The 19,630-nt window shown below is 43.8% G+C and overlaps 1 protein-coding gene across 5 annotated transcripts in view; it reads left to right on the top strand.

Moving 5' to 3' along the window:
* EXD1 (exonuclease 3'-5' domain containing 1) overlaps nt 1–13,418 on the top strand; it is a 50,066-nt gene extending 36,648 nt beyond the window's left edge. For all 5 annotated transcript variants that reach the window (XM_055098654.1, XM_055098653.1, XM_055098652.1 and 2 more), the window contains 3 exons: nt 2,437–2,580; nt 3,896–4,087; nt 9,399–13,418. In XM_055098654.1, the coding sequence (XP_054954629.1) occupies nt 2,437–2,580; nt 3,896–4,087; nt 9,399–10,061 (999 nt within the window). In that variant the 3' untranslated portion in view covers nt 10,062–13,418. The remainder of the gene's footprint in view (nt 1–2,436; nt 2,581–3,895; nt 4,088–9,398) is intronic.
* The last annotated feature ends 6,212 nt before the right edge of the window (nt 13,419–19,630 follow it).

Below are 19,630 nucleotides of genomic sequence, written 5' to 3'. Positions count from 1 at the left end.
GAGCAAGACTCCGTCTCACCAAAAAAAAAAAATCACTTGTCATTCCATTTAGGGCCTACCTGGGTAATTCAGGATAATCTCATCTCAAAATCCTTAACTTAATCACAGCTGCAAAGTCCCTTTTGCATGTAAGATACAGGTTCCTGTGGTTATGAAGAAGTTATCTTTGGGGGCCATTGGCCAGCCTACCACACATAGATAAATAATTATAATTATTTATTTTATTAGCTTTTCTTACAAAATTTTCTTGGTTACCAGTAGCTAATAAAAGTAATTTTTTTTTTTTTTGAGACAAGGTCTGGCTCTGTCGCCCAGGCTGGAGTGAAGTGGTATGATCATAGCTCTCTGCTAATGTGGCCTCGAAGTCCTGGGCTCAAGCCATCCTTCCACTTCAGCCTCCCAAGTAGCTGGGACTACAGGCACACACCACCATGCCCGGCTGATTTTTAAAATTTTTTTAAGATATGGGGTCTCTCTATGTTGTCCAGGCTGGTCTTGAACTCCCGACCTCAAACAGTCTTCTAGCCTTGGCTTCCCAAAGTGCTGGGATTACAGGTGTGAGCCAACATGCCAGGCCCATTTTTCCCCCCCCAGAAATGGAGTCTCACTATGTTGCCCATGCTGGCATCGAACTCCTGAGCTCAGGAAATCCTGCTGGTTCAGCTCCCGACTAGCTGGGAGTATAGGAATGCATTCTCAGCCCACTAAAAATAATTCTTGAATTTTATCTTCCTTTCTTGATTCCCTAAAGGGTAACAAAGACTAATAAATAACCATAAGGCAGGTAGGTATTATAACACAAGGAGAAAAAAAAAAACATTAGGTGCAGTGGCTCACGCCTGTAATCCCAACACTTTGGGAGGCCGAGACAGGAGGATTGCTTGAGCCCAGGAATTCGAGATCAGCCTGAACAACGTAGTGAGACATTGTCTCTACAAAAAAATTTTAAGAAGCCGGGCGCGGTGGCTCACACTTGTAATCCCAGCACTTTGGGAGGGCGAGGCGCACGGATCACAAGGTCAGGAGATCGAGAGCACGGTGAAACCCTGTCTGTACTAAAAATACAAAAAATTAGCTGGGCGTGGTGGCGGGCGCCTGTAGTCCCAGCTACTTGGAGAGGCTGAGGCAGGAGAATGGCGTGAACCCGGGAGGCGGAGCTTGCAGTGAGCCGAGATCGCGCCACTGCACTCCAGCCTGGGTGACAGAGCGAGACTCCGTCTCAAAAAAAAAAAAAAAAAAAAAAAAAAAAAAAAAAAAATCTTAAGAATACTAGCCAGGCATAGTGGGATGTGCCTGTAGTCCTAGCTACTCGAGGCTGAGGTGGGAAGATCCCTTGAACTTGGAAGATCGAGGCTGCAGTGAGCCATGATTGTGGCGTTGTACTCCATCCTGGGAGATAGAGCAAGACCCTATCTCAAAAAAAAAAAAAAAAAAAAAGTGCCTGGCGCAGTGGTTCGCGCTTGTAATCCCAACACTTTGGGAGCCCAAGGCGGGCGGATCACGAGGTCAAGAGATCGAGACTATCCTGGCCAACATGGTGAAACCCTGTCTGCACTAAAAATATGAAAATTAGCCAGGCATGGTGGCACACACCTGTAATCACAGCTACTCGGGAGGCTGAGGCAGGATAATTGCTTGAATCCGGGAGGTGGAGGTTGCAATGAGCCAAGATCACACCATTGCACTCCAGCTCTGGGCGACAGAGGAAGACTGTCTCAGGAAAAGAAAAGAAAAAAGAAAGTAGTTAAGGAAACGCAAAGTTGGGTTGCTGGGTGTGATGGGTTGTGCCTGTAGTCATGGTTACTATGGAGGCTGTAGTGGGAGGATTGCTTGAGCTAAGGAGTTTTGGACTGTAGGGCGCTGTGCTGATTGGGTGCCTGTACTGAGATTGGCATCAATGTGGTGGCCTCCCAGGAGCGGGGAGAACCACCAGGTTGCCTAAGTGAGGGTGAACGAGTCCAGGTCAGACATGGAACAGGTCAGAACCTCCGTGCTCATCAGTAGTGGAATCCTGCCTGTGAATAGCCACTGCACTCCAGCCTGGACGACCCTGTCTCTTAAAAAAAAAAAAGTTGAAAATTAGCCAGGCGTGGTAGCCTGCACCTGTAGTCCCAGCTACTCGGGAGGCTGAGGCAGGAGAATTACTTGAACCTGGGAAGTGGAGGTTGCAGTGAGCTGAGATCATGCCACTGCACTCCAGCCTGAGCGACAGAGCGAGACTCCACCTCAAAAAAAAAAATTGAGCTTTTATTCCGTTTTTTTTTCTCATTTTTCAGAATAAGTTGGCTGAACAACTTTAAATTTCCCGATGACATGGTCTATCGTGTGGGTCCTTGGGGAAAATGTTATTTAGACATTTCTCTAAATATATTTCCGGCATGAGATAGCTCTCTGTATATATTCAACTGGTCTGTTTGTCTTTTTAAAATACCACAGGTAGCAGATGTACTTCAGTTTTCCATGGAAACGGGTGGCTATCTTCCAAACTGCATCACTACTTTGCAGGAGAGTTTAATCAAACACCTTCAAGTAGCCCCTAAATATCTCTCCTTTCTAGAAAAGAGACAAAAACTAATTCAGGTGAGTGTTAAAGGATGTCCTGTATGACATTATTTTTTTTCAAGTGTTTTCTGAGCAGTATTATCAGCCTGTTATGTAGAAAAATGACAGCTGCCATGTTATCATATGAACATTGCCAAAATCTTAACTGTACCAAATGGGAATGGTTTATATCTGGTCTCAAGTGGATAAAAGCCAGGATCCAGATTTGTTGGCTATTAATTAAAAAGCAGTCTTAGGCCGGGCTCGGTGGCTCACGCCTATAATCCCAACACTTTGGGAGGCTGAGGCGGGCGGATCACCTGAGGTCAGGAGTTCAAGACCAGCCTGACTAACATGGTGAAATCTCCTCTACTAAAAATACAAAAATTAGCTGGGCATGGTGGCAGGTGTCTGTAGTCTCAGCTACTCAGGAGGCTGAGGCAGGAGAATTGCTTGAACTTGGAGTTGGGGGCAGGGGCGGCGGACATTGCGGTGAGCTGAGATCGTGCCACTGCACTCCAGCCTGGGCAACAGAGTGAGACTCTGTCTCAAAAAATAATAAATAAATAAATAAATAAATAAACAAATAAGCACTCTTAAATAAATTTTCTAGCTGGGACAAGGGGGAAATTTTTGTGAGAATTTTGATCAAGGCAATGGAACCAAAATCACCCTAGTTATTTCTCCCAAAGTAAAGTAAATTTTCTTTACCTTCTGACATCCTTGCATGCAAACTTAGGTCATAATTGTATTGGCTGCAATTCTGTTCACATAATCAAGTTTGCTGCCTCTAGCTTTGAGAAGTCTTGATTGACCAACCTCTACCCCTCTCTTTCTCTGTTACACACACACTGTTAATGTAGGAGTATGTGTGCAAGCGTGTGTATGCTCAAAGGCTATCAATAGTGTGAAAGTAGAAGGTAATAATAGAAGAAAATGATAGTGTCTTAAATTAAGCAATACTTTAAACAGTTCTTTTCTTTTCTTTTTTTTTTCTTTTTTTGAGACGGAGTCTCGCTCTGTCACCAGGCTGGAGTGCAGTGGCGCAATCTCAGCTTACTGCAACCCTGCAAGCTCCGCCTCCCGGGTTCAAGCGATTCTCCTGCCACAGCTTCTTGAGTAGCTGGGACTACAGGCGCGTGCCACCATGCCCAGCTAATTTTTGTATTTTTAGTAGAGATGGGGTTTCACCTTGTTGGCCAGGATGGTCTTGATGTCTTGACCTTGTGATCCGCCTGCCTCAGCCTCCCAGAGTGCTGGGATTACAGGCGTGAGCCACTGTGCCCAGCCTAAAACAGTTATTTTCTTTAAAGTCTTGCTTACTGTTCAGAGGAAATTGTTTTATTGTCTCCAGGAAAATCCAGAAGTATGGTTCATCCGACCTGTTTCACCCTCTTTACTGAAAATTTTGGCCCTGGAAGCTACCTACCTGTTACCCCTTCGCTTGGCACTCCTAGATGAGATGATGTCTGACCTAACCACCCTGGTGGATGGTTACCTAAACACGTATCGCGAAGGGTCTGCAGACCGGCTTGGAGGCACTGAGGTAGGTGCAGCTCTCTGTCTTCAGGACCTCCTTTCTGCCTTCTCAAGGAAGGCAGACACAGTGATACCCTTTCTTCATAGCTGCAATAGTTTTCATGGGGTCAACTTGGGGATAAATAATCTTGAAGGGGCAACAGCTTGGGCATGATCCATCCCCTCACTTTTTCATAATGTTAAGTTAGGTATCCAAGAAATACTTCTGTCTAAGAATGGGTAAGTTTAATATTTCCATATTTTTATTTTATTTTATTTTATTTATTTATTTTTTTTTTTGAGACAGAGTCTCACTCTGTCGCCCAGGCTGGAGTGCAATGACATGATCTCAGCTCACTGAAAACTCCGCCTCCTGGGTTCCAGCAATTCTCCTGCCTCAGCCTCCTGAGTAACTGGGATTACAGGCATGTGCCACCATGCCTGGCTAATTTTTTGTATTTTTAGTAGAAATGGGGTTTCACCGTGTTGGCCAGGCTGGTCTCAAACTCCTGACCTTGTGATCCGCCCACCTTGGCCTCCCAAAGTGCTAGGATTACAGGCATGAACCACCACGCCCAGCCTATTTTTATTTTTTGAGATGGAGTGTCGCTCTGTCACTCAGGCTGGAGTGCAGTGGTATGATCTCAGCTCACTGTAGCCTCCGCCTCCTGGGTTCAAGGAATTCTCCTGCCTCAGCCTCCTGAGTAGCTGGGATTACAGGCACCTGCCACCATGCCCTGTTAATTTTTGTATTTTTAGTAGACATGGGGTTTTACCATGTTGGCCAGGCTGGTCTTGAATTCCTGACCTTAGGTGATGAGCCTGCCTTGGCCTCTCAAAGTGCTGGGATTATAGGCATAAGCCACTGTGCTTGGCCTCCATATTTATTCTTATGCAGCAGAGAGATATAAAAAACTATAGGCCTGAGGTCAGGAGTTTGAGACCAGCCTGGCCAACATGATGAAACCCCATCTCTACTAAAAATACAAAAAATGAGCCAGGCGTAGTGGCACATGCCTGTAATCCCATCTACTCAGGATGCCGAGGCAGGAGAACAGCTTGAACCCGGGAGGTGGAGGTTGCAGTGAGCTGAGATGACACTACTGTACTCCAGCCTGGGTGACAGAGCAAGACTCTGTCTCAAAAAAAAAAAAAAAAAGAAGAAGAAGAAAGAAAAGAAAAAAAGGAAAAGCATTAAACTGAGAATTTCAATCATTTTTCAAGCATACTATGAATATTAACAATGACTGTCTCAAAAAAAAGGGCCAGGGCCAGGTACGGTGGCTCATACCTGTAATCCCAGTACTTTGGGAGGCCGAGGCTGGTGATCACCTGAGGTCAAGAGTTTGAGATCAGCCTGGCAAACATGGTGAAACCCCGTCTCTACAAAAAATACAGAAATTAGCTGGGCATGGTGGCGGGCACCTGTAGTCCCAGCTACTTGGGAGCCTGAGGCAGGAGAATTGTTTGAACCCAGGAGGTAGGGGTTGCAGTGAGCCGAGATTCTGCCACTGCACTCCAGCCTGGGTGACCAGCAGAAACTCTGTCTGAAAAAGAAAAGAAAAGACAAGAAATGAGAGGGAAGGGGAGGGGAAGGGAGGAGAGTGGAGGGGACAAGGGGAGGGGGAAGAGGAGGGAGAGGGAGGAAAAAGAGGGGAGGGAGACTATAGATCAGGATTTGGCAAACTATAGCCCGCTGGCCAAATCTGGCCTGCAGACTGTTTTCTCCAGCTCATGAGCTAAGAACAATTTTTACATTTTTAAAGGATTGTTAAAAAAAAAAGTAGTAGAAGTAGTATATGAGACTATGGCTCACAAAGCCTAAAATATTTGCTGTTTTGTTCTTTACAGGAAAAGTTTGCCAGTTGCTGTTATAAACCAATTTTACTTATGAATATTGATATAAAATCTTAAAATACTAGCTTTTTTTTTTTTTTTTTTTTTTTGAGATGGGGTTTTGCTCTTGTTGCCCAGGCTGGAGTGAAGTGGTGTGATACCGGCTCACTACAACCTCCACCTCCTGGGTTCAGGCGATTCTCCTGCCTCAGCCTCCTGATTAGCTGGGATTACAGGCATGCGCCATCACGCCTGGCTAATTTTGTATTTTTAGTAGAGACGGGGTTACTCCATGTTGGTCAGGCTGGTCTCGAACTCCTGACCTCAGGTGATCCACCCGCCTCGGCCTCCCAGAGTGCTAGGATTACAAGGCGTGAGCCGCTGCACCCGGCCTAATACTAGCATTTTTTATATGAACCCTATGTATGTTATTATTTTTAATGTGTCATTGGATTCTAGTTGCAAGCATGGTTCAGTGTGACAAAATCATACATTTCAGTAGAGCCAAGAAAGTCTTATGATTATCTTATAAATGCTGAATAAATTATAATATTCTACATGCATTATTGGTCAAAGTTGGAATAGATGGTAACTTTTCTAACATAATAAAACATATACAGTCATCTCTCAGTATCTGTGGGGGATTGGTTCCAACATCCCCCCATGGATACCAAAACCCATAATGCTCAAGTCCCTTATGTGAAATGTATGGATGATTATATGAAACATATGGATGAGCCGGGTGTGGTGGCTCATGCCTGTAATCCCAGCACTTTGGGAGGCCAAGGTGGGTGGTTCACCTGAGGTCAGCCTGGCCAACATGGTGAAACCCTGTCTCTACTAATAATACAAAAATTAGCTGGGCATGGTGGTGCATGCCTGTAATCCCAGCTACTTGGGAGGCTGAGGCAGGAGAATTGCTTGAACAGACCGGGTGTGGTGGCTCATGCCTGTAATCCCAGCACTTTGGGAGGCCGAGGCGAGCGGATAACCTGAGGTCAGGAGTTTGATACCAGCCTGACCAACATAGAGAAACCCTATCTCTACTAAAAATACAAAATTAGCCGGGCGTGGTGGCGCATGCCTGTAATCCCAGCTACTCGGGAGGCTGAGGCAGGAGAATCGCTTGAACCTGGGAGGCGGAGGTTGCGGTGAGCTGAGATCACGCCATTGCACTCCAGCCTGGGCTTGAAACTCCATCTCAAAAAAAAAAAAAGAATTGCTTGAACCCAGGAGGTGGAGGTTGCAGTGAGCTGAGAGTGCACCATTGTACTTCAGCCTGGGCAACAAGAGCAAAACTCCATCTCCTAAAAGAAAAAAAAAAGAAATATATGGATGAAATGTATGTCCATTATATGAAATGTAAGGATGATTTAAAGTATAGGGGAGGATATGTATAGGTTATACGGAAATGTGCAGCAGCATTTTTTCATTTTTCACTATCATATCCTCTCCTATACTTCAAATCATTCTTAGATTACTTATAATAGCTAATACAACGTAAATGCTATGTAAATAGTTGTTATATTGCATTGTTTAGGGAATAATGACATGGAAAAAAAAGTTTGTGCATCATCATTTCAAATGCAACCATTCTTTTTTTTTCTGATTTTTTTTTTTTTTTTTTTTTTGAGACAGAGTCTTGCTCGTCACCCAGGCTGGAGTGCAGTGGTGCAATCTTGGCTCGTTGCAACCTCCGCCTCCTGAGTTCAAGTGATTCTCCTCCCTCAGCCTCCTGAGTAGCTGGGATTAAAAGCATGTGCTACCGTGCTCAGCTAATTTTTATATTTTTAGTAGAGATGGGGTTTGGCCATGTTGGTCAGACTGGTCTGGAAATCCTGACCTCAAGTGATCCACCCACCTCAGCCTCCCAAAGTGCTGGGATTACAGGCGTGAGCCACTTTTTCCTGACTATTGCAATCTACAGTTGGTTGAATCCATGGATGCAGAACCCATGGATATGGAAAGTATCACAAGAGAGAAGACTGCATATTTGTTTGAGAACACTAATATCAGGAACAGTACAAAAATTGTGACTATCACCACTATTTTAGCATTTTTGAAGCTATTAGCCAGTGAAATTAGAAAATAAAATATGAGCTATGGGAATTGAAAAAAGGAATCAGAATTACGACTTGCCAGTTATACAACTAAAAACTGAAGAGAAACAACTGAAAAAGACTACCACAAACAAAAAGACAATTTATAAAGTGCCTGGGTACAAATGTAAAAATTACTAGATTTTTGATATCCATACAAGCAGCTAAAAAATATAATCGGATGCCGGGTGTGGTGGCTCATGCCTATAATCCCAGCACTTTGGGAGGCTGAGGTGGGAGGATCACTTGAGCCCAGGGGTTCAAGACCAGCCTGGCCAGCATAGTGAAACCCTGTCTCTACAAAAAAATTAAATATTAGCCAGGCGTGGTGGCACACATCTGAAGTTGCAGCTACTCTGAGTGGGGGAGGCTGACGTGGGAGGATTGCTTGAGCCCAGGAGGTGGAGATTGCAGTAAGCCATGATCACACCACTGTACTTCAGCCTGGGTGACAGAGCAAGGCCCTGTCTCAAAAAAAAAACCCCACAAAAATTAGCAAGGCGTGGTGGCATGCACCTGTGCTTCCAGCTACTCAGGAGGCTGAGGCAGGAGGATCACTAAAGGCCAGGTGTTATAGGTTACAGTGAGCCATGATCACACCATTGCACTCCAGCCAAGGCAACAGAGCAAGACCCTGTCTAAAAAAACAAAACAAAACAAAAAACTTCCCAAAACCTGAAAGAGATAACAAAATAAAAATTTGGAGGAAAATAAAAATGTAATCCAATGAAAAAAATATGTATATGATCATACATGAGTAGACTGTCTTTGGGAGATAACACAAGAAACTGCTCTAAGAAGATGTACCTGCTAAGGCAGCTGAGGCCAGGCTGGAAGGGAGACTAACTTTTCCTGTATAATCTTTATACATACGTGCATACACACACAGACACACAGCCCTATGGATTCACTGCCTTTTCAAAATATTGAAATTACTAGAAAAATGATACTACTATAATTGAAGACACCAGAGGGTGCTATATGAACACATTTGAATAGACTCTCATTTACCAATTACCATTTGGTACAACAGAAGTGATTTCAGGCCGGGCACGATGGCTCATGACTGTAATCCCAGCACTTTGGGAGGCCGAGGCAGGTGGATCACGAGGTCAGGAGATGGAGACCATCTTGGCTAACGCAGTGAAACTCTGTCTCTACTAACAATAGAAAAAAAATTAGGCGTGGTGGCAGGCGCCTGTAGTCCCAGCTACTTGGGAGGCTGAGGCAGGAGAATGGGCTGAACCCAGGATGCAGAGCTTGCAGTGAGCCAAGATCGTGCCACTGCACTTCAGCCTGGGCGACAGAGTGAGACTCTGTCTCAAAAACAAAAAAAAAAGTGATTTTAAGTACCACATTCAGAAGTTTAGTTATAATAAACTTGTGTTCGCTTTCTCTTCTTAGCCTACATGTATGGAGCTGCCAGAGGAACTGCTTCAATTCAAGGACTTCCAGAAGCAGCGCAGGGAGAAAGCTGCAAGAGAATATAGGGTGAATGCACAGGGACTCCTGATAAGGACAGTGCTACAGCCAAAGAAATTAGTGACAGAGACAGCAGGGAAAGAGGAGAAAGTCAAAGGCTTCTTATTTGGTAAAAATTTTAGGATAGATAAAGCTCCAAGTTTTACATCTCAAGACTTTCACGGGGATGTGAATTTACTGAAAGAAGAATCTTTGAATAAACAAGCTACAAATCCTCAACATCTACCTCCCGCAGAGGAAGGGGAAACCAGTGAGGATTCCAGTAACAAACTCATTTGCACAGAGTCAAAGGGGTCAGAGGACCAGAGAATAACTCAGAAAGAACACTTTATGACACCCAAACATGAGTTTCAGGCAAGTTTATCTTTGAAAGAGGAGACAGAACAGTTATTGATGGTGGAAAACAAGGAAGATTTAAAATGCACAAAACAGGCTGTTTCAATGTCTTCCTTTCCTCAGGAAACCAGAGTGTCTCCAAGTGACACTTTTTATCCTATCAGAAAGGCTGTGGTTTCCACACTCCCTCCCTGTCCAGCCTTGGAGAAGATCGATTCCTGGATAAGTCCTTTTCTAAATCTGCCCTAGAGATGGGCAGTTTGTTCTTAAGGCCATGCAGATGGCTTATTTCCTTTGCCATCAGGGCTTTCCACAGTGCCCAGGTTTCTCATGTTGTAAATGTAGTAATGCTTCAGTCACAGGAGAAAATTATATCCTCTTGCTTACTCCTGTGTTCCTGGTATGTGGACAATGAGAATGAATAAGTTAAATAATGGAAGAAGTATAATTTCTGATTATGTCACTGTGTAGAAATGTTCTCAGTGACCAGAGTGCATTATTTCTCATAATTTGGGTTTAGAGGATTTGAAGAAAGGAAGAATCTTGGGCTTAGTATCAGGAAGACTCCATCATTTTCAAATTTTGTTTTGCTTCTTGACTTTTGGATTCCTTTGAAGAGACCTGGTAAAACTATTAACAATTCATTTTAAAAATTGGTACCTGATAACTTTACCAGTACTTTTTTCCTTTTTATTTATTTGTTTTTTTTTTTTTTTTTACCGCTCCTTGTGGAGCAGGGCTACACCATAGGCAGTGTGCCCAGAGTAACCACTTTTTTCCTTTTTAAAATATAATATTAACTTTATGTTTGAATGTTGAATGTTTTGTCTGTCTCTTAGGCAAATAATGTTATAGGAATCAATAATTTAATTTTTGTTTTATTTGTTTTTTGATGGAGTCTCACTCTGTCACCCAGGCTGGAGTGCAGTGGCGTGATCTCTGCTCACTGCAACCTCCGCCTCCCGGGTTCAAGCAATTCTCCTGCCTCAGCCTCCTGAGTAGCTGGGATTACAGGCGCATGCCACCACGCCTGGCTAATTTTTGTATTTTTAGTAGAGATGGGGTTTCACCATGTTGGCCAGGCTGGTCTTGAACTCCTGACTGACCTTGTGGTCCACCCGCCTTGGCCTTCCAAAGTGCTGGGATTACAGGTGTGAGCCACCGTGCCCAGCCAATATCTTTATTTTAATTTGTTTTTATTTCCTTTATTTTTAGCTGGTTTTGTCCATTTTCCTAACAAAGCAGGGTCCCTGGGTTTCTTTTTAGTTTGTCTGTTATATAAACTTGAAGTCTGACTCCATTCTATTTGCCTGGAGTTAGTATACTTTCTTAGGTTGAAAGGAAGGCAGCTTGTATTGAGCCTTTTAAAGTATTGAATGCTTGCAAATTGCTAACATTCTTTTGTGTAAAATAACCAATAAACCTGTTTTGTCATACTCTACTTAAAAAAACAATCTCTCACTTTTCTTAATTGGGTCAGGGTGGAAGGAAATGTCTGGATTTCTAGGTCCAGAGTCCAGTTCATAAATCTGTGATTCGACTCTGTTATTCTTTTTGCTCTTAGGAACAATCTAAGATCAGCAGCATCCTTGTCTGCACTAGCTGATTCTGACTGCCACTGAAAGAATTTTTTTGCCTTTCCGAACTCCAGAGCCCAGATCTAGTCTGAGGTTAAGATTAAGGCAGGCCTGAGGGCAGTTGGCTCAGCCCTGCAGTTGCCTTGTCTCACCTTATACTTAGTTTAGAAAGTCACTTGGGGCCAAAGTAGTTACTGGTTCATCTTTGGTGAATGCATCTTCAGATTGAGCCCGGTATGTGGTCAGTCTAGGTTTACTCTGCAAAAGGCATGGATTCCTGTAAAATTCTTGAACTTCATTTAGCTTCTTATGGAACCATTCAGTTGCTGGTCTTGAACTCCTGACCTCAGGTGATCTGCAAGACCATTCAGTTACTACTCATAACATATTTACATACATGCTATAAAGTACAATGTAAAAAAAAAAAAAGAAAAAAGTACAAGGTAGTACCCCTCAGGCTGGGCGCAGTGGCTCACGCATGTAATCCCAGCACTTTGGGAGGCCGAGGCAGGTGGATCACAAGGTCAGGAGTTTGAGACCAGCCTGGCCAAGACGGTGAAACCCTGTCTCTACTAAAAATACAAAAATTAGCTGGACGTGGTGGCACTTGCCTGTAATTCCAGCTACTTGGGAGGCTAAGGCAGGAGAATTGCTTGAACCTGGGAGGCAGAGGTTGCAGTGAGCCGAGATCACACCACTGCACTCCAGCCTGGGTGACAGAGCGAGACTCCGTCTCAAAAAAAAAAAAGGATTTTTCTGCCGGGTAAGGTGGCTAATGCCTGTAATCCCAGCACTTTGGGAGGCTGAGGCAGGCGAATCACCTGAAGTCAGGAGTTGGAGACCAGCCTGGCCAATATGGTGAAACTCTGTCTCTACAAAAAATACAAAAATTAGTCAGGCGTGATAGCGCACAAGTAATCCCAGTTACTTGGGAGGCTGAGGCAGGAGAATCACTTGAACCTGAGAGGTGGAGGTTGCAATGAGCTGACATCGCACCACTGCACTCCAGCCTGGGCAACAGACTGAGACTCTGTAGCAAAAAAAAAAAAAAGCCAGGCACAGTGGCTCACGTCTGTAATCCCAGCACTTTGGGAGACCGAGGCAGGTGGATCAATTGAGGTCAGGACTTTGAGACCAGCCTGGCCAACATGGTGAAACCCTCTGTCTACTAAAAATACAAAAATTATCCAGGTATGCTGGCAGGTGCCTGTAATCCCAACTACTCAGGAAACTGAGGTGAGAGAATCATTTGAACCAGGGAGGCAGAGGTTGCAGTGAGCCAAGATCATGCCACTGCACTCCAGTCTGGGTGACAAGAGCAAAACTCCATCTAAAAAAAAAAAATTAGCCCGGCGTGGTGGCGCGCACCTGTAGTCCCAGCTATTCAGGAGGCAGAGGCGGGAGAATCACTTGAACCCGGGAGGCGGAGGTTGCAGTGAGCCAAGATTGCACCACTGGACTCCAGCCTGGGCGACAGAGCAAGATAATGTCTCAGAAAAAAAAAGAGTAAAAAAAAGTTCTACTGGACAGTGTGTTTGATAACTACTAGACTCCCCAAACTAAATGAGCCTTTGGGTCTTCATTACAGTATTTTCTCAAGTGAAACACTCATCTATACCTGAAACAGCACTTTTCTCTACATCTTAATTCTAGCCTGGAGTGCCTACCTAAATTCTGTGTGTGCGGTTACACCTTACGATGAATTTCTGTTCTTTGCTAGATAAAGTCCAAAAAAATTCCTGTTAACGCAAGACCTGTTGCTAGTGCTGTGCGCCATTGCCCAGATTTCTTGTCTACATTTTGGGAAATCCTGCATTTTTGTCTCGAACCATTGTTGAGTTCTTTACTTACTCTATATTTTCCTAGTCTGAGAGGTCATAAACCATGCTTCCCAAACTCTTGGAGTCTTGCTCTAGTCTACCACTAATTTTCTGTATCTCTTCTACTCGGCTGACTTTTCTGTACATAACCTATAATTAGCGACTCACAAGTAATCTGACCCTTTTAGTATTGGAATAAGGAAAGGGGGTTAAATGACTACCCTGGACAAAAATGCAGCACTGAAAACAGAACCAGTGTTTCTTGGCTTCTTGTTCCATTCAGCGTTCTTTCAGCTATAGTACGAAAAGTCACTGCAGTGGCTTTGCCCCTATCTGTCTAAGAGCTTGATAAATTATGGCACAATAGAACTTTAATTCCCTATAGGCATCATATCGTTTTGAGACAACGCATGTCCCAGCAGCAAGCTGAGATGAGGCCTGGGGTAAACTACGGTGCCTGGGTGCAATTGACTCCCTATGAGTCAGCCAGGTAATTTGTCAAAAGGGTATTTATTTTAAAAGTAACACAAATAACTTACAGAAAATTTAGAAAATAAGAGAAAAAAATAACTACAACCCTACTTTATACAATCCTTCCTGGCATTTTGATATTTTTCTTTCTATTTTCTCTCTCTCTCACCATACACACACACACACTTGAAACACAGTTACAATTATACTGTAAATACAATCATTGTGCTTTTGAGATGTATTTTTCTGTTTTGATGTTTCATCATTTCATATTATGTATTTTTCTATTGTGCTTTTTATATTATTTTTTTTTATTTTAAATCCTAACAGCCAACATTTCATTAGATATTTTATTTTTTATTCATTTTATTTGTATTTTTTTTGAGACAGGGTCTCACTCTGACACCCAGGCTGGAGTGCAGTGGCACAATCTCGGTTTGCTGCAACCTCTGCCTCCCAGCCTCAAGTGATCCTCCCACCTCAGCCTTCTGAGTAGCTGGGACTACAGATGTGCACCACCAGACCCGATTAATTTTTGTATCTTTAGTAGAAATGGGGTTTCACCATGTTGGCCAGGCTGGTCTTGAACTCTTGACCTCAGGAGAGCCACCAGCCTTGGCTTCGGCCTTCCAAAGTGACGGGATTACAGGCGCGAACCACTGCACCTGGCCAGATATATTAGATCTTTCTTCCTTTCTTTCCTTTCCTTTCTTTCCTTTCTTTCTTTCCTGTCTTTCCTGTCTTTCCTGTCTTTCTTCCTTCCTTCCTTCCTTCCTTTCTTCCTTCCTTCCTTCCTTCCTTCCTTCCTTCCTTCCTTCCTTTCTTCCTTTCTTCCTTTCTTTCTTTCGACAGAATCTTGCTCTGTCCCCTGGGCTGGAGTGCAGTAGGGTGATCTCGGCTCACTGCAACCTCTGCCTCCCAGGTTCAAGCGATTTTTCTGCCACAGTCTCCTGAGTAGCTGGGATTACAGGTGTGCACCAACGCACATGGCTAATTTTTGTATTTTTAGCAGAGACAGGGTTTTACCATGTTGGCCAGGCTGGTCTCAAACTCCTTACCTCATGTGATCTGCCTGCCTCTGTCTCCCAAAGTGCTAGGATTACAGGCGTGAGCTGCCGCACCTGGCCTAGATATTTTATTTTAAAATTAACATGCTATTAAATAGAATTTGGAAAATGGCTGGGCATGGTGGCTCACGCTTATAATCCTAGCTCTTTGGGAGGCCAAGGTGGGAAGATTGCTTGAGGCTGGTGTGCTAGGATCCCAACACTGCACTCCGACCTGGGCAACAGAGCAAGATCCTGTCTCTACAAAATGAATAAAATAAAATAGAATTTGAAAAATACAGAAAAACAGAGAAAAATGTACTTATTTTTCTAACCCAATGGAAAAAGCAGCTGACATTTTTGTTAATTCCAGCCTCTACGGATAGGACTTTTTTCCCACTACATAGTTGTAACCATACATGTGTATTTTTCCTGCCTCATGCATGCTTTCCTGTGCTGCTACACAAACTGAAGATTTTTAATGACTGCATGATAGTCCTAAGAAGATATAGTATGGCTTATTTAACTATTTGGGTATGTTCAGGTTGTTTCCAATGATTTCATGCATAAAGCTTTTTCCGTATCTTGGATCACTTTGTTAGAATGAAAATCCAATATTAGAACTTGCAAATCAAAGTTTGTTTTTAACAATTGTTTTTTACAGCTCTTGCTAAGTTGCTTTCTAAAAGCATTAACCAATTATATTGCCACCTGTAATTTTTGTAGTAATCACCATTGAGAGCGTGAGATTTTTTTCTTTTCTTTTTTTTTTTTTTTGTGGCAGGGCCTCACTCTGTCACCCAGGCTGGAGTGCAGTGACCCGATCTTGGCTCATTGCAACCTCCACCTCCTGGGTTGAAGCAATTCTCCCTCCTCAGCCTCCTGAGTAGCTGGGATTACAAGCATGCACCACCATGCCCAGATAGTTTTTGTATTTTTGGTAGAGATAGGGTTTCACCATGTTGGCCAGTCTGGTCTTAAACTCCTGACCTCAAGCAATCTATTTGCCTCAGCCTCCCAAAGTGCTGGGATTACAGGCGTGAGCCACAACACCCAGTCGAGAGCATGAGATTTTTTTCTTGAGAGGCATGGCATACTTTTAACTTTAAAAGTTCAAACTTCTTGGCTGGTGCGGTGGCTCAGGCCTGTAATCCCAGTACTTTGGGAGACTGAGGCGGGTGGATCACAAGGTCAGGAGATTGAGACCAGTCTGGCCAACATGGTGAAACCCCATCTCTACTAAAAATACAAAAATTCGCTGGGCGTGGTGGCGCATACCTGTAATCCCAACTACTCGGGAGGCTGAGGCAGGAGAATCGCTTGAACCAGGGAGTCGGAGGTTGCAGTGAGCCGAGATCGCGCCACTGTAATACAGCCTGGTGACAGAGCAAGACTCTGTCTTAAAAAAAAAAAAAAATTCAAACTTCTTTATCCAGAAACCTTAAAAGTTTCTTGTCATTTTTTGGGTAAATTACCTGAATTGGATGCAGTGAAAATTAATGAGAACATAAGTATTAGGAACATGTGAATTCTGATAAATGTTCCTCATCTCTAAGGATAATATTATGTATATCTTTATTTTATTTTATTTTATTTTTGAGATGGAGTTTTGCTCTTGTTGCCCAGGCTGGAGTGCAATGATGCGATCTCAGCTCACCACAACCTCTGCCTCCTGGGTTCAAGTGATTCTCCTGCCTCAGCCTCCTGAGTAGCTGGGATTACAGGCAAGCACCACCCCACCCGACTAATTTTGTATTTTTAGTAGAGACAGGGTTTCTCATGTTGGTCAAGCGGGTCTCGAACTCCAGACCTCGGGTGATTCACCCGCCTCAGCCTCCCAAAGTGCTGGGATTATAGGCATGAGCCACTGCGCCCGGCCGTCTAATATATCTTAAGCATAGAAACTCTAAAAAAGTTAACATACTCATTATAAAAGGTTACTTTGAAATGTCTTCAGAGCTGGGCAGGGTGAGGTGGGTCACGCCTGTAATCCCAGCACTTTGGGAGGCCAAGGCGGGTGGATCGCTTGAGGTCAGGAGTTCAAGACGAGCCTGGCCAACATGGTGAAACCCTGTCTCTACTGAAAATACAAAAATTAACCAGGCATGGTGGCCCACACCTGTAATCCCAGCTACTCACGAGGCTAAAGCAGGAGAATTGCTTAAACTGGGGAGGCAGTGGATGCAATGTAAGCTGAGATCGTGCCACTGCACTCCAGCTCTGGGTGACAGAGCAAGACTATGTCTCAAAAAAAAAAAGAAGAATGAAAGAGCAACAACAACGAAGAATGAAAGAGGGGCTATCATTTTAGACTCTACATACATTTAAAGGATAAAGGAATACTACAGACAATGCTATGCCCACAAGTTGATCAACTTAGTTTTATGGACAAATTCACTGAAAATCACAAATTACTAAAACTGATTCAAGAAGAAAGGGTAGGGGGCCAGGCGTGGTGGCTCACACCTGTAAATCCTAGCACTTTGGGACACCAAGGTGGGTGGATCACTTGAGGTTAGGAGTTCGAGACCAGCCTGGCCAATATGGTGAAACCCCATCTCTACTAAAAATACAAAAATTAGCCAGGCGTGGTGGCACATGCCTGTAATCCCAGCTACTTGGGAGGCTGAGGCAGGAGAATCACTTGAACCCAGGAAGCAGAGGCTGCAGTGAGCCAAGATCTCACCACTGCACTTTAGCCTGGCTGACAGAGGGAGACTCTGTCTTGGAAAAAAAAAAAAAAAAGGGAAAGGGTAGGATAAAGGGACGTCGATTAATGGGTACAAATGGCTGGGCGTGGTGGCTGTAATCCCAGCACTTTGGGAGGCCAAGGTGGGTGGATTGCTTGAGGTCAGGAGTTTGAGACCAGCCTGGCCAACATGGTGAAACCCTGTCTCTACTAAAAATACAAAAATTAGCTGGGCGTGGTGGTGCATGCCTGTAATACCAGCCACTCGGGAGGCTGAGGCAGGAGAATCGCTTGAACCCAGGAGGTGGAGGTTGCAGTGAGCTGATATCGCGCCACTGCACTCCAGCCTGGGTGGTAGAGTGAGACTCCATCTCGGAAAAAGAAAAAAAAGAATACAGGCTGGGCAGGAGATCGAAACCATCCTGGCCAACATGGTGAAACCTCGTCTCTACTAAAAATTGAAAAATTAGCCGGGCCTGGTGGTGTGTGCCTGTAATCCCTGCTACTCGGAAGGCTGAGGCAGGAAAATTGCTTGAACCCAGGAGGTGGAAGTTGCAGTGAGCTGAGATTGCGCCACTGCACTGCAGCCTGGGCGACAGAGCAAGACTCCGTCTTGAAAAAAAATTAAAAAAATAAAAATAAATAAAAATACAAAAATTAGCTGGGTGTGGTGGCAGGTGCCTGTAATCCCAGCTTCTCAGGAAGTTGAGGGAGGATAATTGCTCGAACCCAGAGGCGGCAGTCACAGTGAGCGGAGATCATGCCATTGCACTCCAGCCTGGATGACAAGAGTGAAACTCCATCTCAAAAAATAAATAAAATAAAATAAAATAAATGGGTATAAATATACGATTGATAGGAGAAATAAGACGGTGTTAGATCAGTAGCGTGACTATAGTTTGCAATACTCTATTGTACCTTTCAAAATAGCTGGAAGACAGTAATTCAAATGGTTCTAGCATAAAGAAAATAAACATATTTAAAGTGATGGATATCTAGCTACACCGACTTGATCTTTACAAATTATATGAATATATTATCACATGTTCTCCAAAATTATATGCATCTATTATGCATCAATAAAAATTAATGAAGAAATAGAAAACCTGAATGGTCCTAAATCAATTAAAGAAATTGAATTCATCATGTAAGACCTTCCCAAAAAGAAAACTTTGTACCCAGATAGTTTCACCAGTGAATTTCTATCACACATTTAAGACAAATAATACCAATCCTGGCCGGGCGTGGTGCCTCATGCCTATAATCCCAGCATTTTCGGAGGCCAAGTCGGGCAGATTGCTTGAGCTCAGCAGTTCAACACCACTTGGGCAACAGGCAAAACCCCACCTCCACCAAAAATATAAAAAAATTAGCTGGGTGTGGTGGCACGTGCCTATGGTCCCAGCTACTCCAGAGGCTGAGGCAGGAGGATCACTTGAGCCCAGGAAGTGGAGATTGCTGTGAGCCGAGATGGTGCCACTGCACTCCAGCCTAGGAGACAGAGCGAGACCCCGTTTCAAAAAGAAATTTTTTTTTTTTACAAAAAATTACCAAAAAATACCAATCCTTCCAGGAAATAAACAAAGGGGATGCATTTCCTGACTCAGTTTATGATGCCAGCATTACCCAGATATCAAAACCAGGCAACCACATTGCAAGATAACTATAGACCAATATTCCTCATTAACATAGATGCAATTTTTTTTTCTTTTGAGATACGGTCTCATTTTGTCGCGATGGAGTGCAGTGGTGTGATCACAGCTTACTACAGTCTCAACTTCTCTGTGCTCAGGTGATCCTCCCATATCATCCTCCTGAGTAGCTGGGACTACAGGTGCATGCCACCATGCCCAGCTAATTTTTCTATTTTTTTTGTAGAGACACGGTTTCTCCATGTTGCCCAGGGTGGTCTCAAACTCCTGGGCTCAAGTAATCCAGCTGCCTCAGCCTCCCAAAGTGCTGGGATTACAGGCATGAACCACCGCACCCGGCTCCAAATTCATCAACAAAATATTTTAAAACAACATCTTGAAATATATAAAAAGGATAATACATATAATTAAGAAATAACTATAAAAGTAGCTGGCAGCCCTCGGGGCTGCTCTGCCTATGGAGTAGCCATTCTTTTATTCCTTTACTTTCTTTTTTTTTTTGTTTTTTTGAGACAGAGTCTCGCTCTGTTGCCCAGGCTGCAGTGTAGTGGTGCGATCTCGGC

Source organism: Pan paniscus, chromosome 16 (assembly GCF_029289425.2).
Source record: "Pan paniscus chromosome 16, NHGRI_mPanPan1-v2.0_pri, whole genome shotgun sequence".
In the NCBI taxonomy this organism is placed as follows: Eukaryota; Metazoa; Chordata; class Mammalia; order Primates; family Hominidae; genus Pan; species Pan paniscus.
Note: the sequence above shows the minus strand (reverse complement) of the source record. Positions and strands in the feature narration are given on the sequence as shown.